Source organism: Micropterus salmoides, unplaced genomic scaffold (genome assembly GCF_014851395.1).
Source record: "Micropterus salmoides isolate LMB-PRFRI ecotype aquatic unplaced genomic scaffold, ASM1485139v1 Ms_hic_scaffold_1, whole genome shotgun sequence".
In the NCBI taxonomy this organism is placed as follows: domain Eukaryota; kingdom Metazoa; phylum Chordata; class Actinopteri; order Centrarchiformes; family Centrarchidae; genus Micropterus; species Micropterus salmoides.
Window position 1 is genome coordinate 8,255,201 of NW_024040040.1, and position 18,202 is coordinate 8,273,402.

Here is an 18,202-nt window from a genome sequence, read left to right on the forward strand (position 1 = left end):
ATCTCTGGGCCTCTTCTAAGTTTTTAGTGGGGGAGTGGTTGATTTTTCCTCCCCTCCTCCTCACACAGATCACATACTGTACACACAGACACACACATCCACACACATCCACACACACTCCCATAGCTGCACAGCTGTGAGGGTGGGAGGGGCCCTGCCCTTCTGATGAGAGACAGAGCGGGAGAGCAGGAAAGGGAGGCCGCTGGGTTATTGTGATTAAGTGCAGAGGGAACCTCACTGGACGTCGGCAAAGCCCCTTCAACATTCGCACACTGCAGGTAACTTTGTGCCATGGCAGTGTGTGTGCACTGAGTCTCACACCTGAAGACAGACTACACACACAGGCAGGATCGACCACCATGCAGGGCCGGGGAGGCAAATCCACTAAAAGGGAGATGGTGATAGAGTCTCCTCAGCAGTACAAGAGCGTGGCTGAGATAGAGGCAGAGGTGGAGGCTGGGTCACAGGTGGCAGTGGTAAGTGTGTGTACTATGCCATCTTTTACGTAGAAGTAAAGTTTTTCTAAAATCCACTCTCCCTCTGGGAGTTGCTTGCTAAAAGGAACCGATGTGATTGTGGAGTTTTTTTATCTCTTACATTCCCCTTCAAGAGCAGCTTTGAAGATATTTTAAAAGGGTTAGACGGAAATGGGAAATAGCAGCTTCAGGGTACACCTCTCCAGGGGGTTGAATGTTGATCTTTTTTTAGGAAATGGAGCACTTGTAGCTCCTTTTGTTCATTAACTGTTTCTGTGTGTCAGAGTCAGGGAGTTTGACAAGTTGCCTGCAATGCTGGTTTGTTGAAGAACACTGTAAAAAAAACAGCATGTACAGTATTTTCATTAAGTTATTTTTTGAACAGATTTTTCCATAGTTGGACTAACATTTGGAAACCAAAGAATTTTCCCCCTTTGCTATTCACCCCTACAATTCCCCTAAATTTGGATTTTGTTTTATCAGAAAATCATTATAAATTGAAGTTAACTAGTTAGCTAGATTGTATTTAAACTGATAACTGGCAGAATATGACTTTAGAAAAGCCTAATAACAGCTGCATCTTTATCAGCCTTTAAATTAAACTTGATCATCACATAACGGTCTCCCTACTGTAGTCATGTGAGATCATTACTTACAAGTCATAGTTCACAGCTGCTTGTAGTTATCTTCCGTCTGGCAATTATCCAGTTGGAAATCGGGACCGACGATTTTCTGCTTATCAGATCTTTTACATCCAAAGGGCTGAGAGATATGGAAGGGTATTTACATTACCTCATCAGGAGGATTGGTTGGATGAATCAAAATGTAAATCTATGGTCAGTCAACCTGTTTAATTGGCCTCAGTTTGTTATGTCTTTGTTGGACCCAGACCAAGAAGTTAATCCAAATAATCTGGATCAAAGCCACGGCTAGCGGCCACATTTAGGCTGGGTAGCTGGGACGATTTAGAAATGTACAGAGAGATGTGAAAACGTTTGGTAATATTCTGTCTAGTAGCTGTTTTTCTTCCAATTTTTGTCTGTTGAGTAAAGATGCAGTTTTTCTGATAAATTTTAACGTCATAAATACTCAGAAATCCTGTACTGTTGCGTCAACTGCACTTAGTATACCCATTTTAGGGATTGGATGGCATTGTCGGTCAGTCAGTTGATTGTTCAGCCCTCTACTTTGGTCCAGACTGAAAGTTGTCAGCGACCATGTAATTTGGTACAAACATGTCCTGCTCAGGGTGAATCATAATAACTTAACCCTATTCCCCTTCCACCATCATCAGGTCAAACTTTGAATTTGCCCAATGTTTTGCTTAATGATCAAATACCTGCAAAACTAATGAAATTCCCATCAGCCTCAGCTGTACTGTGTTAAGTGTTAATTAGCAAAAGTTAGCATGCTAACACGCTAAGCTAAGATAATGAACTTGGTAAACATTAGCATGTTAGCATTCTGCTTAAAGCACTACTAAGTGCAGCCTCATAGAGCTGCTAGCACGGTAATAGACTTTTAAAGTACTTTTATTTGTTTGATAAAGCTGCAATACAAGCAACTATTTTGATGGACTAATCGATAAATCGTTTAAGTCATTTTAAAGATTTTCTGCTCTTCTGTGTTTAACATCATTGCAAACTGGATCTTGGAGTTTTAGACTGTTGCTTAGAGAGAACAAGCATTTAGAAGACCTCATCTTGAGCTTTAGAAAGTGAAGCAGAATCTGTAGTTTATACTTTTTTTTAAATTCATGAATCTGGCTTTATAGCAAAGGACATACAGAAGGCAGAGCTGAGTTCAGCTTTGTCTTCATTCCTAACTTCGATTCACAACTTTATGCACATTGTCTTTATCTATACCTGAAATTAATTGGTACAAAAAGTATAAATTAGGTAGGTTATCACGTACGCCCCCCACAAAGCAATGAGTTAAACTATCAAGATTGTGAAGTATTTAAAATATGTCTTAGTTCAGCTTTAAATAGATCAATGCTTTGTTTACTTCCTTAGAATCTTAATATGTAAACACAGCCCTGTGTGTCATATGTGAAGATTTATTACTTAATGTCATGCTGGGAGGACATGTTGGAGGAATCCTTTGGGAATTTTCTGTGGAATGTAAGAGCTGATGTCTGCAGTGACGGGGGAGTTAAATCTCTGCTAGATAATGAACTAGGCTCCACCATCTTACCTACTGTCAAGCGCCCATGCTTACAAAGCCTTCTCTGTTATAATGTAGCATAAGGATTTGCTTATTATGGAATGAAGAGTTATGTTTGGACCGTATGTCTTTCTGGTATGAGGAGGTAATCCCTACTCCTGGAAATTCTCAAAAGAGAGATTTGTAGAGCTGCAACGGTCACTATTTACTTATCCAGTTCAGATTTCCAACGTGAGCTCATGACACAGTGACTGGCACACACAGACTCTCGCCCATCTATCCATCCATCCCTCGCTTCTCTCATCTAGCATCTCCTTTTCTGTTAACCCACATTCATCTCTGTCTCTGTGCCAGTTCCTGCTGGTGTGGCTGTCAACCAGTAACTCTGTGAAAAGGACAATAGCAAGTTGTTTTCCAGACAGCGTGAATATCCCAGATCTCCCTCTGTAACTCATACCATACACTAAAACCCTTATTGTGCAATTATTGGTTTATTGATCAAAACATTTTCTCTGGATGACATTTGCCACAAGACTTATAGAGAAGCAAAGACAACTGGACAGAACAAAAACAAGCTGCAGGCAGTCTGCCTTGCCACATGTCGCCACTTGTTGACCCACTGCTGTAATCTTCTCTTTTAGGTAAAGCCAAAGATCATAGAGCCTCTGGACTATGAGAATGTGCTTCTGCAGAGGAAGACTCAGATCATCAGTGATGTTCAGCGGGACATGCTACAGTTCCCCACGGACGACTTCCTGGTAAGACAGAGTTATTTATTGAGCCCTGTAGGTACATTTTTGTTTAGTTTTTCCCCTCTCACAGGTCAAACTTGGTCGCAGAGCCGTGACCTTGAATCTGGTATTGATTAAAGCTGTGTCCACACTAAGCACAAATGTGAAACCACTGTTTACATGTAGACAATTATAATACTCACATTAATCATTTTTAGATGAAACATTGTTCACATAATAATATTGATTACAGCAGCTTAATATATTTTCCACTGGGAAAGAGGAGGCCACTTAAACTAGCAATTACACTTGATTATTGCAATTGACTTTCTGCCATTTTGTAAATAAGTTACACTACAGTATGAGACTATCCTTTTTTAAGTATTCAGTTAAATTAATTATCAAGAGCTTCTTTTTTGGTTAACCAAGAACAGATTTCTCCGCTGACAGTTGCCACAACATGCCATGCTTTAAATTGACTCTCACTTTTACAGGCCTGGAAACTCCAGTCATGGTAGAAGTATTCAGATCCTTTACTTGAGTGAAGGTAGTAATACCACAATGTAAATTATTCATTATGCAGAGTCACCCCTTTCAGAGTTATTGTTGCAGTCCAGGTGGACCTAATATGAACTTCTTAACTTGCATTAGATTTTACTTGTTGATCATATGTAAAATGTCGCACCAAGTGTGAGCATGTGGCAGCGTGGCAGCAAGCTACCATACAAGGTGCTGGCCTGACCATCTGGAGCAATTTAGGGGTCACTGTGTTGATCAATAGCACTTCAACATGTGGACATGACCTAACATTGTTGTATTCACAATGAGCAGTTTACACAACAATCCATGCAACAGAAATAAATATATCATCCTTCAGACTCCTTGCATTCTTCTTTCTTGTCTAAATGTAGCACCTACATTACCCACAGTGCAACTCAGTCGCCGACAGTTTGGACGAAGCCTCAGCTGCTAGCCTCTAGCAGCATAAAATGGAAATTGTATAAATATTTAAGAATTATCCTCAAGAACAGTACTTAATTACTTTCCATCACTGGGAAACTTCACTGTTTGTGCGATCAGCCTGATATCTCTATTGTTATCATTGTTCCTCCCACTCACACTAACAGCTGAAAACAACATCTGTTCTCAGCAGGTTATTTAAAGTGATTCTGGGAAATGTAGAAAATCACAGGGTGATTGTGAGAAGTGGGTGAGGCATGTTGAGATAAAGTCAGGACAGCACTACTTTATCAAAATAAAACTCCTGGAATGTACTGTATTACAGAGGATTTGTTTTTTGTTTATTGACAAGTGGGCTTGTTACCTCAAAGTTGCAGGTTTGAAGGCTGGGTGTAGTTAAAGGAAGCTGTGCTTGGTAATACAGCCGCACTGCGTATGCATAAAGGGCTGTAGCATCAGAATGGTAGAGATTCATAAAGCAAGAATTGACACAGAGGAAGAATCGTCCTTTTTGCAATTGTCCCACCCCTGTTTTGTGTTACTGGGGGACATAAACAAATATGATGAAGGTGACAAGGGTCATGTGACTGACAGATTTCTTCATGGAAGCTGCTCAGAGGGGATGTGGATGAATGTGGAGGTCTGTAGTTGTGTGAATCAGTCCTAAATGCTTTAAGTGCTTTTAAAAATCAACACAAAAGTAAGAGGTGGCTAAAGGTTGTTTTAACTTTAACCTGACCCTCACTGGGCTGGCTTATGTAATTGTTTAGTAATAGCACCGTTTACCCCACACACACTGATACCCCTTTTGGGGGGAGAAAAACGCTGTTTTAGTCTAGACGTGGACTGGCAACTTACAGTAGAAGAAGAATGGGTTATACATTTTATTTCTACATGTACTGTATGTAATCACTGGTCTTTTACACACTACATAGATCTGCAGCTTGTGTTCGCAGGAACTCAAAGACTGTGTCAACATTACATCACCATAGTGCAGAGATGAAACTCAGCGGGGTCCATTCCCAGTTTGAGAGAGAAAGAGAAAACAGGGACTGAATCACGCTCAAATGTTTGTTATTCCTCAAGACTCCAGAAAAATTTTACGATTAATCAGACACAAAAGAATAAGAGGTCAAATTTTATATCTTTCTTGTTGTCAACAAATCCCGTGTGCAGAGCTGCAGACCCAAACCAACATGGATGTATGCTACTTACAAGTGTTGTGTGTGTATCCAAAGCCTGATATATATACTTCCTCTGTGCCATAGAGCTCAATTGTTGTCCAAAAACTATTCAAAACACATCAGTGAGCCACACTGTTGCACTGTGACATATTCATTCATTACCATCAACATACATATTGTAGTTTATTTTGACTCAATCCCACATACACCATCCTGCTTTTGTAAATAATATAGAGCACCAAATGTGTGTTAATGTACCGCTAAAAATAGTCCCCAACATATGCGCTATTTCCTCCTGTTTGTGTAATGTTTGCTAGTGACCAGGTGTTTTAGGAGACTACTGTTCTTCCCTTTCTCAGCCCTTTGGTTGTCATCACACGGACAATACTGTAACAGTCAAACTAAGGGAATAAAACAAGAGAATAGAAAAGACACACTTGAGAAATGAAGTTCAGAGCAATAACAGAGTGTGCGGTGGGAAACTTTCAATGTACAGTCTGCTATTTCACAATCAGTAGAGGACGAGGTTTTTGTTACAAGGCTGTCTGCAGAGCACAGCCATTAGTAAATGCCCAGGACTCTTTGTGTGTGTGTGTGTGTGTGTCTGACCCAGTCCGTCCATCTGTCTAACCTGCCATATGTTTTACATCACTGAGTTTAGAGAGGAGAAAGGGGTCTAGACATACGGGTCTAGTGCACGTGCTGCACAGTACTCACACGTATGGACACACACACACACAGGCATGTGTACACTAACCTTACATGCAAGAGAGAGCCTCAGTGTAGAAGGAGGTAAAGTTATGGATTAACTTCCAGTACATGCACATTCATTTCTCTTCTGCTTATCTAGAGTCACACATGTAACTGTACGTATGCACAGATAAAACACTACACACTACAGTTTCTTTCGTCTGTCAAAGTTGAAAGAGGACCATCATAAAACTCGGTTCTCTCCTCCCATTCCCAAACACATTGCCCAGACAGCTCAGTGCTAGAGAATTTAATTCCTGTCTGACATCACCCTATCTGCCCTGTAGTGTCACTGCCTCTGGGAAAATGCTCCTCTGGCCCAGTGGAAGCCATCAAAGCCCCGGTTTAATGACTGTGAAAGGAATGCTGTTAATTGGTAGCCAGCAGTTCTTGCTGAGAGTTGATTGACAGCAGTGCGGTTTGTTCAAAGTCTCCCGTGAGTGACTGGTCAAATGAACAGGCCGTGTGTGTTGAATGTTTTCTTTTCAGTGAATTGACAAAAATGCTGAATGAGAAAATAGACTGTGAAGCTTGTGCAAGTACAACTATCTATGAGGTGTCATATTGTGTTTTACTGCTAATTGGTAAAACACACAAAAATTGAAATTCAGCCATTATCTGTTAACACTTGAGTTTTTATGATAGCCAAATACAGGACAACTTCGCCCCTATAGTTTGATCACACCCCGCTCATTGCATTTAAAGCGATATTTGGATATTTTGAAAGCATTGTGGGTTGCCCTCACAGGTCAGGAAGTCATCTCCTGGCTCTACCTTCATGTCTAGCATAGAGGTATGAAACTGGTATCAATCTTCTCATTTAACTCTCTGCAAGAAAGCAATTAAGCATATCTTTTAAAGTAAAAATGGCACGGATTCAATTAAATATAACTTGTAGACAGATTTCATTTTCTTTTGGAATGAGACAGGCTAGTTGTTACTCCATGTGCTTCCAGTCTTTATGCTAAGCTAAGTCTTATATTTATCGGACCAATATGTGAGTGGTATCAATCATCTAGCTCATGGTAAGCAGCTGCTTCAACAAACGCATAAATAGTTACATTTCCCCAAACAGCTCAAGTCTTTTGCATTGCATTGTCAGCCTAAATGAGCAGTATTCTCCTCACTGTAGATTTTTTAATGTGTCACTGGCGCCACTGGTTTATTGTTCAGTCCTGTATAAGTTAAATGGAGATCTATAGATAATGCAGGACTGAACAAACTAAGCTCAATTTGGGCTACTGACACCTCTTTGATAGCCATTGTAAGAGTGAACTGGACAAATGAGGGCAGAGGTGCACCAACTGTATGCTTGCCACTGTAAGGATAGGAGATTTATGACAAAACTAGGTCATTGTGCCACTCTTTCCTATTCATCTTTGTGGGTTGAGTAGAAAAGCAGAACACTAAGCGGGAGCAGTGGCGGTTGCAGCATCCAATAGCGTGCCTGGCTTGCTAGCCCAACAGTATTGATGCCCCCAGGCGCCTTTTTCTCCTCAGCTATGGATCCTTACTTTCTTCTCTCTGGCTGCATCCATCCAGTACGGCTAGCAGAGAGAATAATTAGGGCTGGAATAATACAGGCTGCATAACATTATCCGCAGCACTGTTTTTTTTTCTTTGAGAAACTGAAAAGAACACAAGTAGCATCTTCTTTCATCTCTGCTTTTTGCATTAGACTGGTTGGCTGATGATGTTCTGTCAGTGAACTGCTGGTTTAAAACTGGTCTGAAACTATTTAGGGCCCTTCTTCTTCAGAAAGTTCACCTTACATGATTGTTTGTTATTTTTAATCCCAGCACTTCCCGTCAATAATATGATTATTAATATTATAAAGATAATTGTCCTTAAATTTTAAAATGAGTAGAAACCTTTGTGCACACAGGTCCCAGTAGTCGAATCAAACCAGTGATCCTTTGTGTCGCCAGCTAAACCTTTCACCTGTTTACTATAGACATCGCACTGTGTAGCCAAAATGTTGCTTTGTGTTAAATGTAGAATAATCCAAGTGCCGGTTACGTGCAATATTTGTTTTACTAAAAGATGGGAGGTTGCAATGTATTTCTTTTTAAATGTATTTTCTGCCTTTATTTCAGACAGGGAGACAGGGAATGAGGGAGTGAGAGAGAGACACACACACATGTTTACTGTTTTATTTTATTTATTTGATGAACCGCATGAATTCCATTCAAAACACACACACGTGCCAACTGTTTTTTTATTTTGTTTTTTCATTTTTATTTATTTATTTTCTCTAAACACACACGTTAACTTTTTATTTTAATTATTTTTTATTTTATATTTTTATTTAAACACACAAACACGCACTTTTACTGTTTTATTTATTTTATATTCTTTATTTAATGAACTGCACGAAATGAATTGTTCTTTTGTATTATCTTTTAAGCTTTGGCAATATTGTTAATATAGCAAAATTGGCAAAGGGCTGCGGGCTTGACTGGAACTCTGGCTGCTGCGATAAGGACATATACATGAGCCACATGCTCTACCAACTGGCCTAACCGTGCCCCGTGTGTGATGCTTCAAACAAAGATCTGAGTATTTACTTTATATGCATGTGTGTTGAGAAGTCTTAAAGAGGAACTGTAAGCTGCGTTAGCCAAATCCTCTCACTCCTCCCTAACCCTGATGATAGAGGCAAGACTCCAAGATCTATTACATTATTACAACATTATTGTCAGACACATGAACCCACCGATCATTCTTCTATGTTCGCAGCTTAAAAAGATATTTAGAAAGTAACTTAACCGTGATGAACAGCAGGGCTATGGCTAATGTACTGACACTCCCCTACAGAGTGCTAGACTCTCAAAGGGCCATAAATGTGCATGGAGAAACGGAGAGTATAGAAGCTTCTTATGGCTGGTTAGCTCTGACTGCCAGTTCTACATTTTCTGTCTCATAAACTGTATATAAGGATGGACGGCATTACAGCTAAACCCCGCTCCCTCAATGTTAGAGGACGGGCCAAACAAACAAATATCAAGGTACATATCAAATACGCTTGTCCCAAAGATGGTTTCTATCATTTTAGGTAGGTTATATTACACTGATGTTTGTTCAAGTGCTACCTGTTTCCCCGTGCTTCCAGTTTTTTGCTAAGCTAAGCTAAAGTCCCCTGGCTTTTGCATACAGACTTGAGGGTGGTGTCAGTGGTCTCATCCTTTAAATGTCAGCTTGGACAGTCAAAGCTAACAAACTGATATTTTTTGACCATCTTGATGAATGAGAAGGAATCAGAGAGGCATAGCAAGTAGCATTCCTCTGGTGAAGTGTCCTTGGGCATCGCACTGATCCCCACCAGCCCCAGGGAGCTGGCCTGTAGCTTTCCTCGGTCTATGACCTTTCCTTTGAAGAAAAGTTAAAAGAGAACTGCGCTATGGGGGTCAATAAAATTTCATATGATTACGAGGAGCTGTAAAACCAACACAAAACAATCACCCAAAGCCAGAAGTGGGTTTACTTTGTGAGTGAATTTGCCCTGTTGTATAAAAACACCAACAGGATGGATCTGTTGTGCCAATCTCTTCTATCAGTCTGTTTTTCATGCCTGCATTCCCTTTCCCTCCTCAGATCTCCACCCTGAGGCGCCAGGGCAGGACTCTGTTCTCCACTGTGCCAGAGACTGCTGAGAAAGAAGCTCACTCGCTGTTCGTCCAAGAGGTAAAACTAATACATACCTGGATGTAAGCCTTCTTTGTCCATTCTTCAGCCCATCTATCTTGGCCACAGCCTCAACCTCTCTGTCGTGACCAAAGCCCTGCTCTACCCTTTTGTTTGGAGCGCAGCCATGTTTTCTCCCCTTTCACCCAAAACACAGGTGCTTCACCTCTGTCCAGATAATGCAACACCCTCAATCAGATACTCGAGCTCATAAGTTTAAACATACCTTAAAGACCCATCAAATACTGGAGTTCAAAGTTCAGACATAAATCCAGACAAGTAGAGCTGATTGGGTTTAAGTAAGTGTATGTTGACCACTCACATGATTTAGAGATAAGGGAAAACTGATATGGTGCATGTTAATAATGCTGATGTTAGCCTTTTAATGAACTTCCATTTGTGTTCTCCACCCTCACATGTTTCCTGACAGTGCAGAGGATCAGCCACAGTTCACGTCGTTATTTCAGAGGAACTGTGTGTCGGGCTTTGTTGGGGTGCAGCCTGATAGAGCCTGATAGGGGATAGTCCCCTATGGCTGCAGCCAGAAATTACATCATAACTACATCTGGACCAGCTGTGCGGCCTTATACACACAGGCTGTTCTTTTTCTTAATTTATTTTTCCACCTTTTAGTGACCCCTTGCCTCGAACAACATGTGTATTTTATATTTTTCCAGAATTGATGAACACATACTGGAATATCAAAAGTGGTACTACTGGTGTTTGGTTTGTAGGGTTGTGTCAGATGTTTGGCTTTGTTTGATGTAGTTAGGAAGAATGGAAAACTTCTTACCCAACGTAATCTCTCAAAAACCTGCAACTTTGCAAGCTTGAACAGCAGTTTATTTTATAATGATGATGAAAAGGTAGATGTTCAGTTAACTAACTAACAAGAAATGAACTGGTTTTCTGTGACTCTACTGTTCAGTTATAGGGGACTTGAGTAAGAAATCTCAAGTCTGGCAGAAAATATCAGAGGGGATGAGGAGAGCAGGTTATCAAATGAATATTGTCATTGTGATTATTCTTGTTTTTGAGCGCTAAACCATCATGAGCCCGTTGGTGAGGAAGGTCAAACAGCCTTCCTGCAGCATCTCATTATATGTTACAGAACAACGGCCTATAATTTTGGCTAAAAAGCGTCCCAAAAAGACTTTAAATATGCAGAAGGAGCGGAAATTCACCACCCTCTTGTAATATTAATCCTGTCTGAATGGGTGTTCTAATTTAAGACTTACATGAATCATTTTCATTTTGTCTGCTGTGGTCTTCTCATGAGCTTGATTGATTTGTGTTAGTACCAGTTAGACTGTTTGACTGCCTGACACATCGTCAGATACTGGACGTCTTCGTCTTGCTAATTCAGGGGGATGTAATGTATTTTAGTGGTCTTACCATGCTGCATGTGTAAAAGCTGCCTTATAGGAAGTTCATCCATGTCCATTGTTAAAAAAAAAATCTGAGGTTGTTTTAGACACCTGAGCCTGTCCGTGTCTGGACCATGCATGTAAGTACACGTCTTAATTTGCTCCTGTTGAAATGACCCTTCACCCCCTCCTCATTTTCTGTCTCTGCAGTGTATCAAAACCTACAAGTCTGACTGGCATGTGGTCAATTACAAGTATGAAGAGTATTCTGGAGACTTCCGTCAGCTTCCAAAGTGAGTGTGTGTGCTTCAGCTATATTAACCGATGTTGTGAGGTGTAGAGCGTTTTCCTGACAGGTCGATGTCGAGACTGTTGTCTTAGTGTGAAAAAAAGAAAGTACAATACTGTAGAGTCTACTAAGCTGAATTCATGCAGCCAAGGTCATTGCCAGCTACTCTGTTTTAAATGTAGAGTAACAGTTGAGCTGAACTGGTTTCATATCTTGTAAGTCAACTTTACTTAAGTCACGTCCACATGGAGGTGACATTCATGCTTTATGGGTAATGTTTCAAACATGTTTTTACTTTTACAAGAGTAAAAACTATAATAATGAATACTAACTGGTTGTTTTGGCAAATGTACGTCTGGTTTCTCCGCCTCCATTAAAGAGCAGCACAAAGCTGCTTCTCTAAGCTTTTCTATGGGAATCAACCGGGACTGTCTGCCATGCTGTGGATGACACAGACCCAAACAAGCCTAGCCCCATATTAGGGACTAAAAGTCAGGATATCTCTCAGCCTCTGCTACTTCTATTTTGGACATTTTTAAATCTGTCTCTTGTGAAAACAGATTAACACCTTCACCTTTACTGCTTTCAAAAACCAAAAATGCATGTGTTGTATTTTCTCTACGGCTTTTATAACCATAAATGCATGTGCTGTTCAGCTTGTCTGCTTTGTTCACCGCATAGCACACTGTGCTGCAAAGCCCTCCAAGGGATATTGTAAATGTTTTTGTGTTCAGTGACTCTGCCCTGTGTTTACAGCCCAGTGTTTTAGCCAGATCTCTAGGAACACAGAGGCTGTCTCAGAGGCTCCAAGCTTTTTCACAACAACAATAGAAGCCTTCCTATGTTTTTCTACCAAGGATAAGCAGAGCTATTCTGGGACTGCTGTTGATGGATATCATTAAAGCTAAAAAGGAAATCCCAAAATGGTCGAGCCACTTTCCTTAAGGACAGGAATGTGCTTTACAGATGTTGTGTGTCATGTTAACATAAAAACTAGACGAACCCTGGCCTTGGCCTTGACTCTGTTTATGCTAGTAGATCCCCAGAGCAAGCTGGGTCTTGAAAAGGTCAAAGAGCAAACTGTCTATCTGGGATTTGAGCTGCACTTAGAGAAGCAGCTGCAGTATTTGAGCTACATCCTGTAAAGGTATTCATTACTGAGTAGCCTTGAAAGATTCTAAAACATGCATGTATATTTCTTAGAGTTTTTTATTCCTGTCTTACCTTTGAACCACATTTCAAGAATGTTCCATAATCTGTCTTTTAAAATGTATCCAAGTGTGATACAGATGCCTTGCACATGTTTTCATAATATCCAGAATCAGTTATTTCATTGTACTTTTCTCAGGCCTATCTTTATTTAGTCCAGAACGCAACTGCCAGAGACCACTTCTTGATCTAAGAAGTTGGGTCTTGTTACACCTGTCTTGATAATTTTGTACTGGCTACCAGTACAAGCCAGACTAGATTTAAAAATCCACCTTCAGACTTACAAGGCTTTAAATGGATTTCCCCCTCTTTCATCTTTCAGGGGTAAAGCCTTTGCTCATCGAGCTCCCCTCTTTTTGGTCCCACTTCCACATATTGAGTCAGTCGTAACAGTGCATTAAAAAGTGGTTAACTAGCAAAAAGAGAAACTGTTGTAAGTTAGAAAGTTGAAATCGAAAGCTAAAAGTAATGGATAAATAGTTGAAACATCCAGTTTCTACTACTTCAAACGGAAGAAGTACGAATGCAAACTTGATCATAACCTAAACATTGACAGTTAAATTGTATAACTAAATAATAATAAGTAATAAACATTTTTTGAAACAATTAACTGTGTTAAATAACATCAAGTTTAAAGTTGATGCAGGGGTACTTGAGTTCATCTGTAAGGAACTGTGGGGGAATCATTGTGCTGGACTAGTTTTGGCCAGAAGCTGTGACATTGTGCTAAGCTAAGCTAAGTGTCTTTATATTTAGCGCACATGAGGCATGAGTCCTTGGGTGATTAGTGATCCAGGTCTAAATGATCTTTTTCCTTCACTTTCAGTAAGGTGTTGAGACCTGAGAAACTGGCGGCTCACCTGTTTGAGGTGGATGAAGACGTGGACAAAGACGAGGTAAGACCATCAATGCCGAACTTTAATTCCTCCAAGCCCTGTTTTTCCCAAAACTTCTCACAACTAATTCCTGCTTGTGTGAGGAACACAGCAACTCAGCAAACCCTTGAATAGTTAATAACAATGATTCTACAAGGCCAACAAGCTCAACCGTTCTCTAGGCCTCACCAAACCTCGTTCAAGCAGAAACTTAATTACCACCCCAAACATATAATTTATTGAACGACATTGTATTCATTCATTTAATTTTACTCCTTCATTACAAGCCAACCGTTGGATGTTTTGTTTAATCATGTCGGCCCTCGCCGTTTCCCAGAATAGCTGACATCTTCATGACATTTGTAGCATTTTAAGGGCACATCCCCCCCCAGTAATTACCTTGCTTCAGGCATTGATTTAACTGAAGGCCAGTGACCTTTAATGGACACACTGTCATGGCTGAAATCCCCTGAGATTAGAGAAGTGCCGTGTTAATGTAAAAGGTGGTCTTAATGAAGAGCATTCTTCACTGGGCTGTATGGACAGTCAATGTGGGCCTCTCCTCCCACTGGCCTTGAGGGCAGTCAGCAGATTTTTAAGCTCAAAGCAAAGTGTGTAAATAAATATATGTGTGTGTCTATGTGTTTTTTACATTAAGAGAAAGAGACACATAAAAACACTAATGTATGTTATTTTTTATCTGTGTGTAGTTTCATTTAATGGTAAATTACATGTGGTAATGTGTGTTCTTTGCACCTCCTCCTGCAGGACACAGCCTCCCTCGGATCTCAGAAGGGAGGAGTGTCTAAACATGGCTGGCTGTACAAAGGCAACATGAACAGTGCAATCAGTGTGACTATGCGGGTGCGTACAGTTTTACAGTTTTAACAGCTTTAACCACTAAAGTCAACGCAGACTTTCACAACCCCTTCTGATATTGTTAGTAGTGGCTGTGGTGATTTTGACTTTAACAAGTACACAACCTTCCAGCCAGTGTGGTTAAAGGGGCACTCCACTGATATACACTTGAAGTTCAGTTTACTCAGCACAGGGAGAGCTAACCAACCTGTGAAAACAGTTGCATAATGTCTTCTTTGGCTCTGGAGGAGTTTAAAAAAAACATCAACATTAGGGTTATTTTTTATGCCTTTGGGTTGAAACTTCAAAATGTTGGAGCCTCCGTTACAGGTGTGGAGTTTGAAAGAAATAGAATACAGAAGAAATATGCTACCAAGTTGCATCATGGGAAATGTAGGATCCAGTGAATTTTACGCTCGACCCATTCTAGAGACTAAAATCAGGATACCTTGGCCAAGATTTGGACCATTCTTTTTAAAATATGTCTCTCGAATTTAAAGACCTACAATTTAATGGAAAAACAGTACTAAATTGTTGAAGTACTCCTTTAAATTAATTGTGTTATTTGACTTTTGATAGCTTTAAACAATATATTTGTTCTTATGGACACACAGAAATATAAAATAAAATGCAGCATAAATGAAAGCACACATTAAGGCATTTTAAAAAAACAACTAACCAAAAACCCGTAACCTTTTCTAATGGAAGACTTGAGAGCAGCTGCCTTGCCTATAGTGTGATAATTGGTCTGCTAGTCTTTTCCAAAAGAGTGCTATCAGTCTTTTGGCATGCAGATCTATTCATCATTCCTTCCCCTTTTGATAACAATTTTCCTTCTTGATACAGTTTTTATATAAAATATGTTGTTATGTAAGTGTCTTACTGAGTTGACAATATTTGGAAAGTTTCTTATCTGTCGTAATTGCACCTAATTTCTTCAAATAATATTCTGTTATCAATAATCGGTAAATACAAATCTTGGATTTTCGCCATTCCATTTCTCTTTTTCTCTGCACATATGGAAATCAAATCAGTGGCAGCCCAGAACTTGTCGTACTTATTCATTGTACCCTTGAGCTTTCCCATGCTCCATCTCAATCCTCGTAGTATTTTTAGAGAGAAAGAGGCCATTTGGGATGTTTACGTTCTCTATCTTCATCCTCTAGTCCTTCAAGAGGAGGTACTTCCATCTGGCCCAACTGGGAGATGGATCCTACAACCTGAACTTCTACAAGGATGAGAACACTTCAAAGGAACCCAAAGGAACCATCTTTCTTGACTCGTGCATGGGGGTTGTTCAGGTAAAAAACCTAAAGCACTGAGGTGTTTGATACTATAGTGCACATTATGAATTTAGATAAAAGAAAATGGGCATTCTTGAAGAAAAGGCCCTCTAAAGGGCTGGAATGTAATTAAAAATTGAAAGGGCCAAAAGGTATTAATTCACTGTTTGCATTTATGTTCTTTCAGAACAGCAAAGTGCGCCGGTTTGCCTTTGAGCTGAAGATGCAAGATAAGAGCACGTTCCTGCTGGCTGCAGACAGCGAAGTAGAGATGGAGGAGTGGATTGGCACACTCAACAAGATTCTCCACAGCAGCTTTGACCAGGCCATGCAGGAGAAGAGGAACGGAGACCTGCATGATGGTGGGTCCTTATGCATTTATCTTTGACATCTTGTTTTTTGTCTTAGCAGCTCAATTATTGTTGCAAGTGTTTGTTTGCATGTCTTACAGTGTTTGCGTCTTCATGTTTTTAAATGCTTGCTGCACCTGCGGGATTCCTAAATGCAACTGTACCCCATGGAATAATTTATCTCTAGGATTTGCCTTATAAAAATGACTCATGCTTGATGACAACAATATTATTTTCTTATGTAATCCTCTCTTCTTCTTCATAGAGAGGCAGAGACCAACACATTAAGTTTTTGCCTCAGCTAACAGAGCTCATGTTGATCTCTTCAACAGATGAGGAGCATGGAAAAACAGACCTCTCCTCCGGAAGTTTTCAAGACAGCTTTCAGGTAGCCTGTTTTTTCCATCTGTAGTAGCATTAAACAATGCTCTCTAATTCTGTTTGACCACACAACAAGCCACACCATATGGATTATTCCACACACTGTGGAGGTGCTTTGGATGTCTGGAGGGGCCATATGGCTTCACTTGCAAACAGTCTGGACTGTAACTGGAGCTTTGCTTTAAATGGAATTGATAAACAAATGTATTTCCTGCCACCAGGTCCCTGCATTTGCTGTTGGTGCTAACAAGCAAACATCTGGTATAGTGTGTATGGTTTCCAAATGTAGGGGCCGGATGAGGCCAACACTGGTGCTGAACAGTGCACAGTGGAACGTGGCAGTCTGAGAACAAACACTTAAAAGGCATATTCTGTGATTTGATGTACTTAGCAAGTCAACATATAGAGTTAAAGCTGAACTGATCAATTTATTTATATATAAAAAAATGTGTGTATGTGAGAGGTGAATTTGACGTGTTTTAGCATCACTGTTTTGATTTTCAGGCCCATGACTTTAATGTTTTGTTTCACGCTCATTGCTCCCATCGACATTGTTTTTAGCAGCAGCAGGCAGCTGGTTCAATTAAAAAGCTCTGATAAATCCACTGTAAACCACCTGCCCGGCACCGAACAGCAGCAGAAGGACAAAGCAACTGGTCAACATAGTGCAGCATTTAGAACTGCAGAGCCAGGTATTTTTTTCTGATTAGTAACAGCATTTTATGCAGAAAAGAACAAGGACAGATTAAAACTAACAATGGCTCCATACTGGATGTTAAGTCATATGTGACCACCTTCAAGGTTGGTGTTTGCATTATCCAAACACCAAAGGTTAAACCTTTGGACAAACACCAAACACCAAAGGTTAAACCTTTGGACAATGCAAACACCAACCTGGAAGGTGGTCACATATGACTTAACAACTTTGAGTTGTTAAACTATCACCTCTGGCCATTATGGGGGTTGAACCCATGACCATCCCTTCCCTGTCATGCGTGAAGTCTTTGTAACTTGGCACAAGAGGGGCAGAACTTGTTTAAATCACTAAGCTCTCGCTTGTGAGCAGGACAATGCAAACACCTTGAGTTGATAAATTATAACCAGTGGCCAGTATGGGGATTGAACCCATGACCTTGGCGTTATTAGCACCACGCTCTAACCATCTGAGCTAACCGACCTGTTGTGGGGGGTTATCTTTCATTCTTTTTTCTAACAAAATTCAATGCATAAAACAACAAGGACAGACTAAAACAGACAATGGCTCTTTTAACAATTTGTCCTCCAGAAGTAAAAAAGAAACGGACAAGTTTTGGATGTTCAGTCGTGTGCAAAGTGCCCCCAAGTCTATGTAAGCACAAATTGTTTAAACTTGAAAATACTTACTTCTTATACGGTCTGCCGCTATGGCTTTAACTATTTCTCCATAAATAACACAGGGGCCTTCAACCACGAAGGGACTCAAACCCTCAATCTTCTGATCCGAAGTCAGACGCCTTGTCCGTCCACGCGGTCCCGTTTCCCTAGTTCCCATCTTACAACACTTGGTGGTCTGGTCTTGTCAAAGAACTAAGAGTGGTCACCATGTGTGAAGTCTTTGTAACTTGGCACAAGAGGGGCATAACTTGTTTAAATCACTAAG

The 18,202-nt window shown here is 40.3% G+C and overlaps 1 protein-coding gene across 6 annotated transcripts in view; it reads left to right on the top strand.

The window, feature by feature from the left end:
* LOC119901036 (dedicator of cytokinesis protein 9-like) overlaps positions 1–18,202 on the top strand; it is a 67,534-nt gene that overhangs the window by 21,223 nt on the left and 28,109 nt on the right. For 3 of the 6 annotated variants that reach the window (XM_038716496.1, XM_038716477.1, XM_038716487.1), the window contains exons 2-9: positions 3,284–3,400; positions 9,862–9,951; positions 11,529–11,611; positions 13,643–13,712; positions 14,460–14,555; positions 15,716–15,850; positions 16,020–16,194; positions 16,515–16,570. In XM_038716496.1, coding sequence (XP_038572424.1) covers positions 3,284–3,400; positions 9,862–9,951; positions 11,529–11,611; positions 13,643–13,712; positions 14,460–14,555; positions 15,716–15,850; positions 16,020–16,194; positions 16,515–16,570 — 822 coding nt within the window. Of the gene's footprint in view, positions 1–186; positions 477–3,283; positions 3,401–9,861; positions 9,952–11,528; positions 11,612–13,642; positions 13,713–14,459; positions 14,556–15,715; positions 15,851–16,019; positions 16,195–16,514; positions 16,571–18,202 lie in introns of those variants that run through there. The other 3 variants (XM_038716450.1, XM_038716468.1, XM_038716459.1) reach the window with 2 other exon arrangements.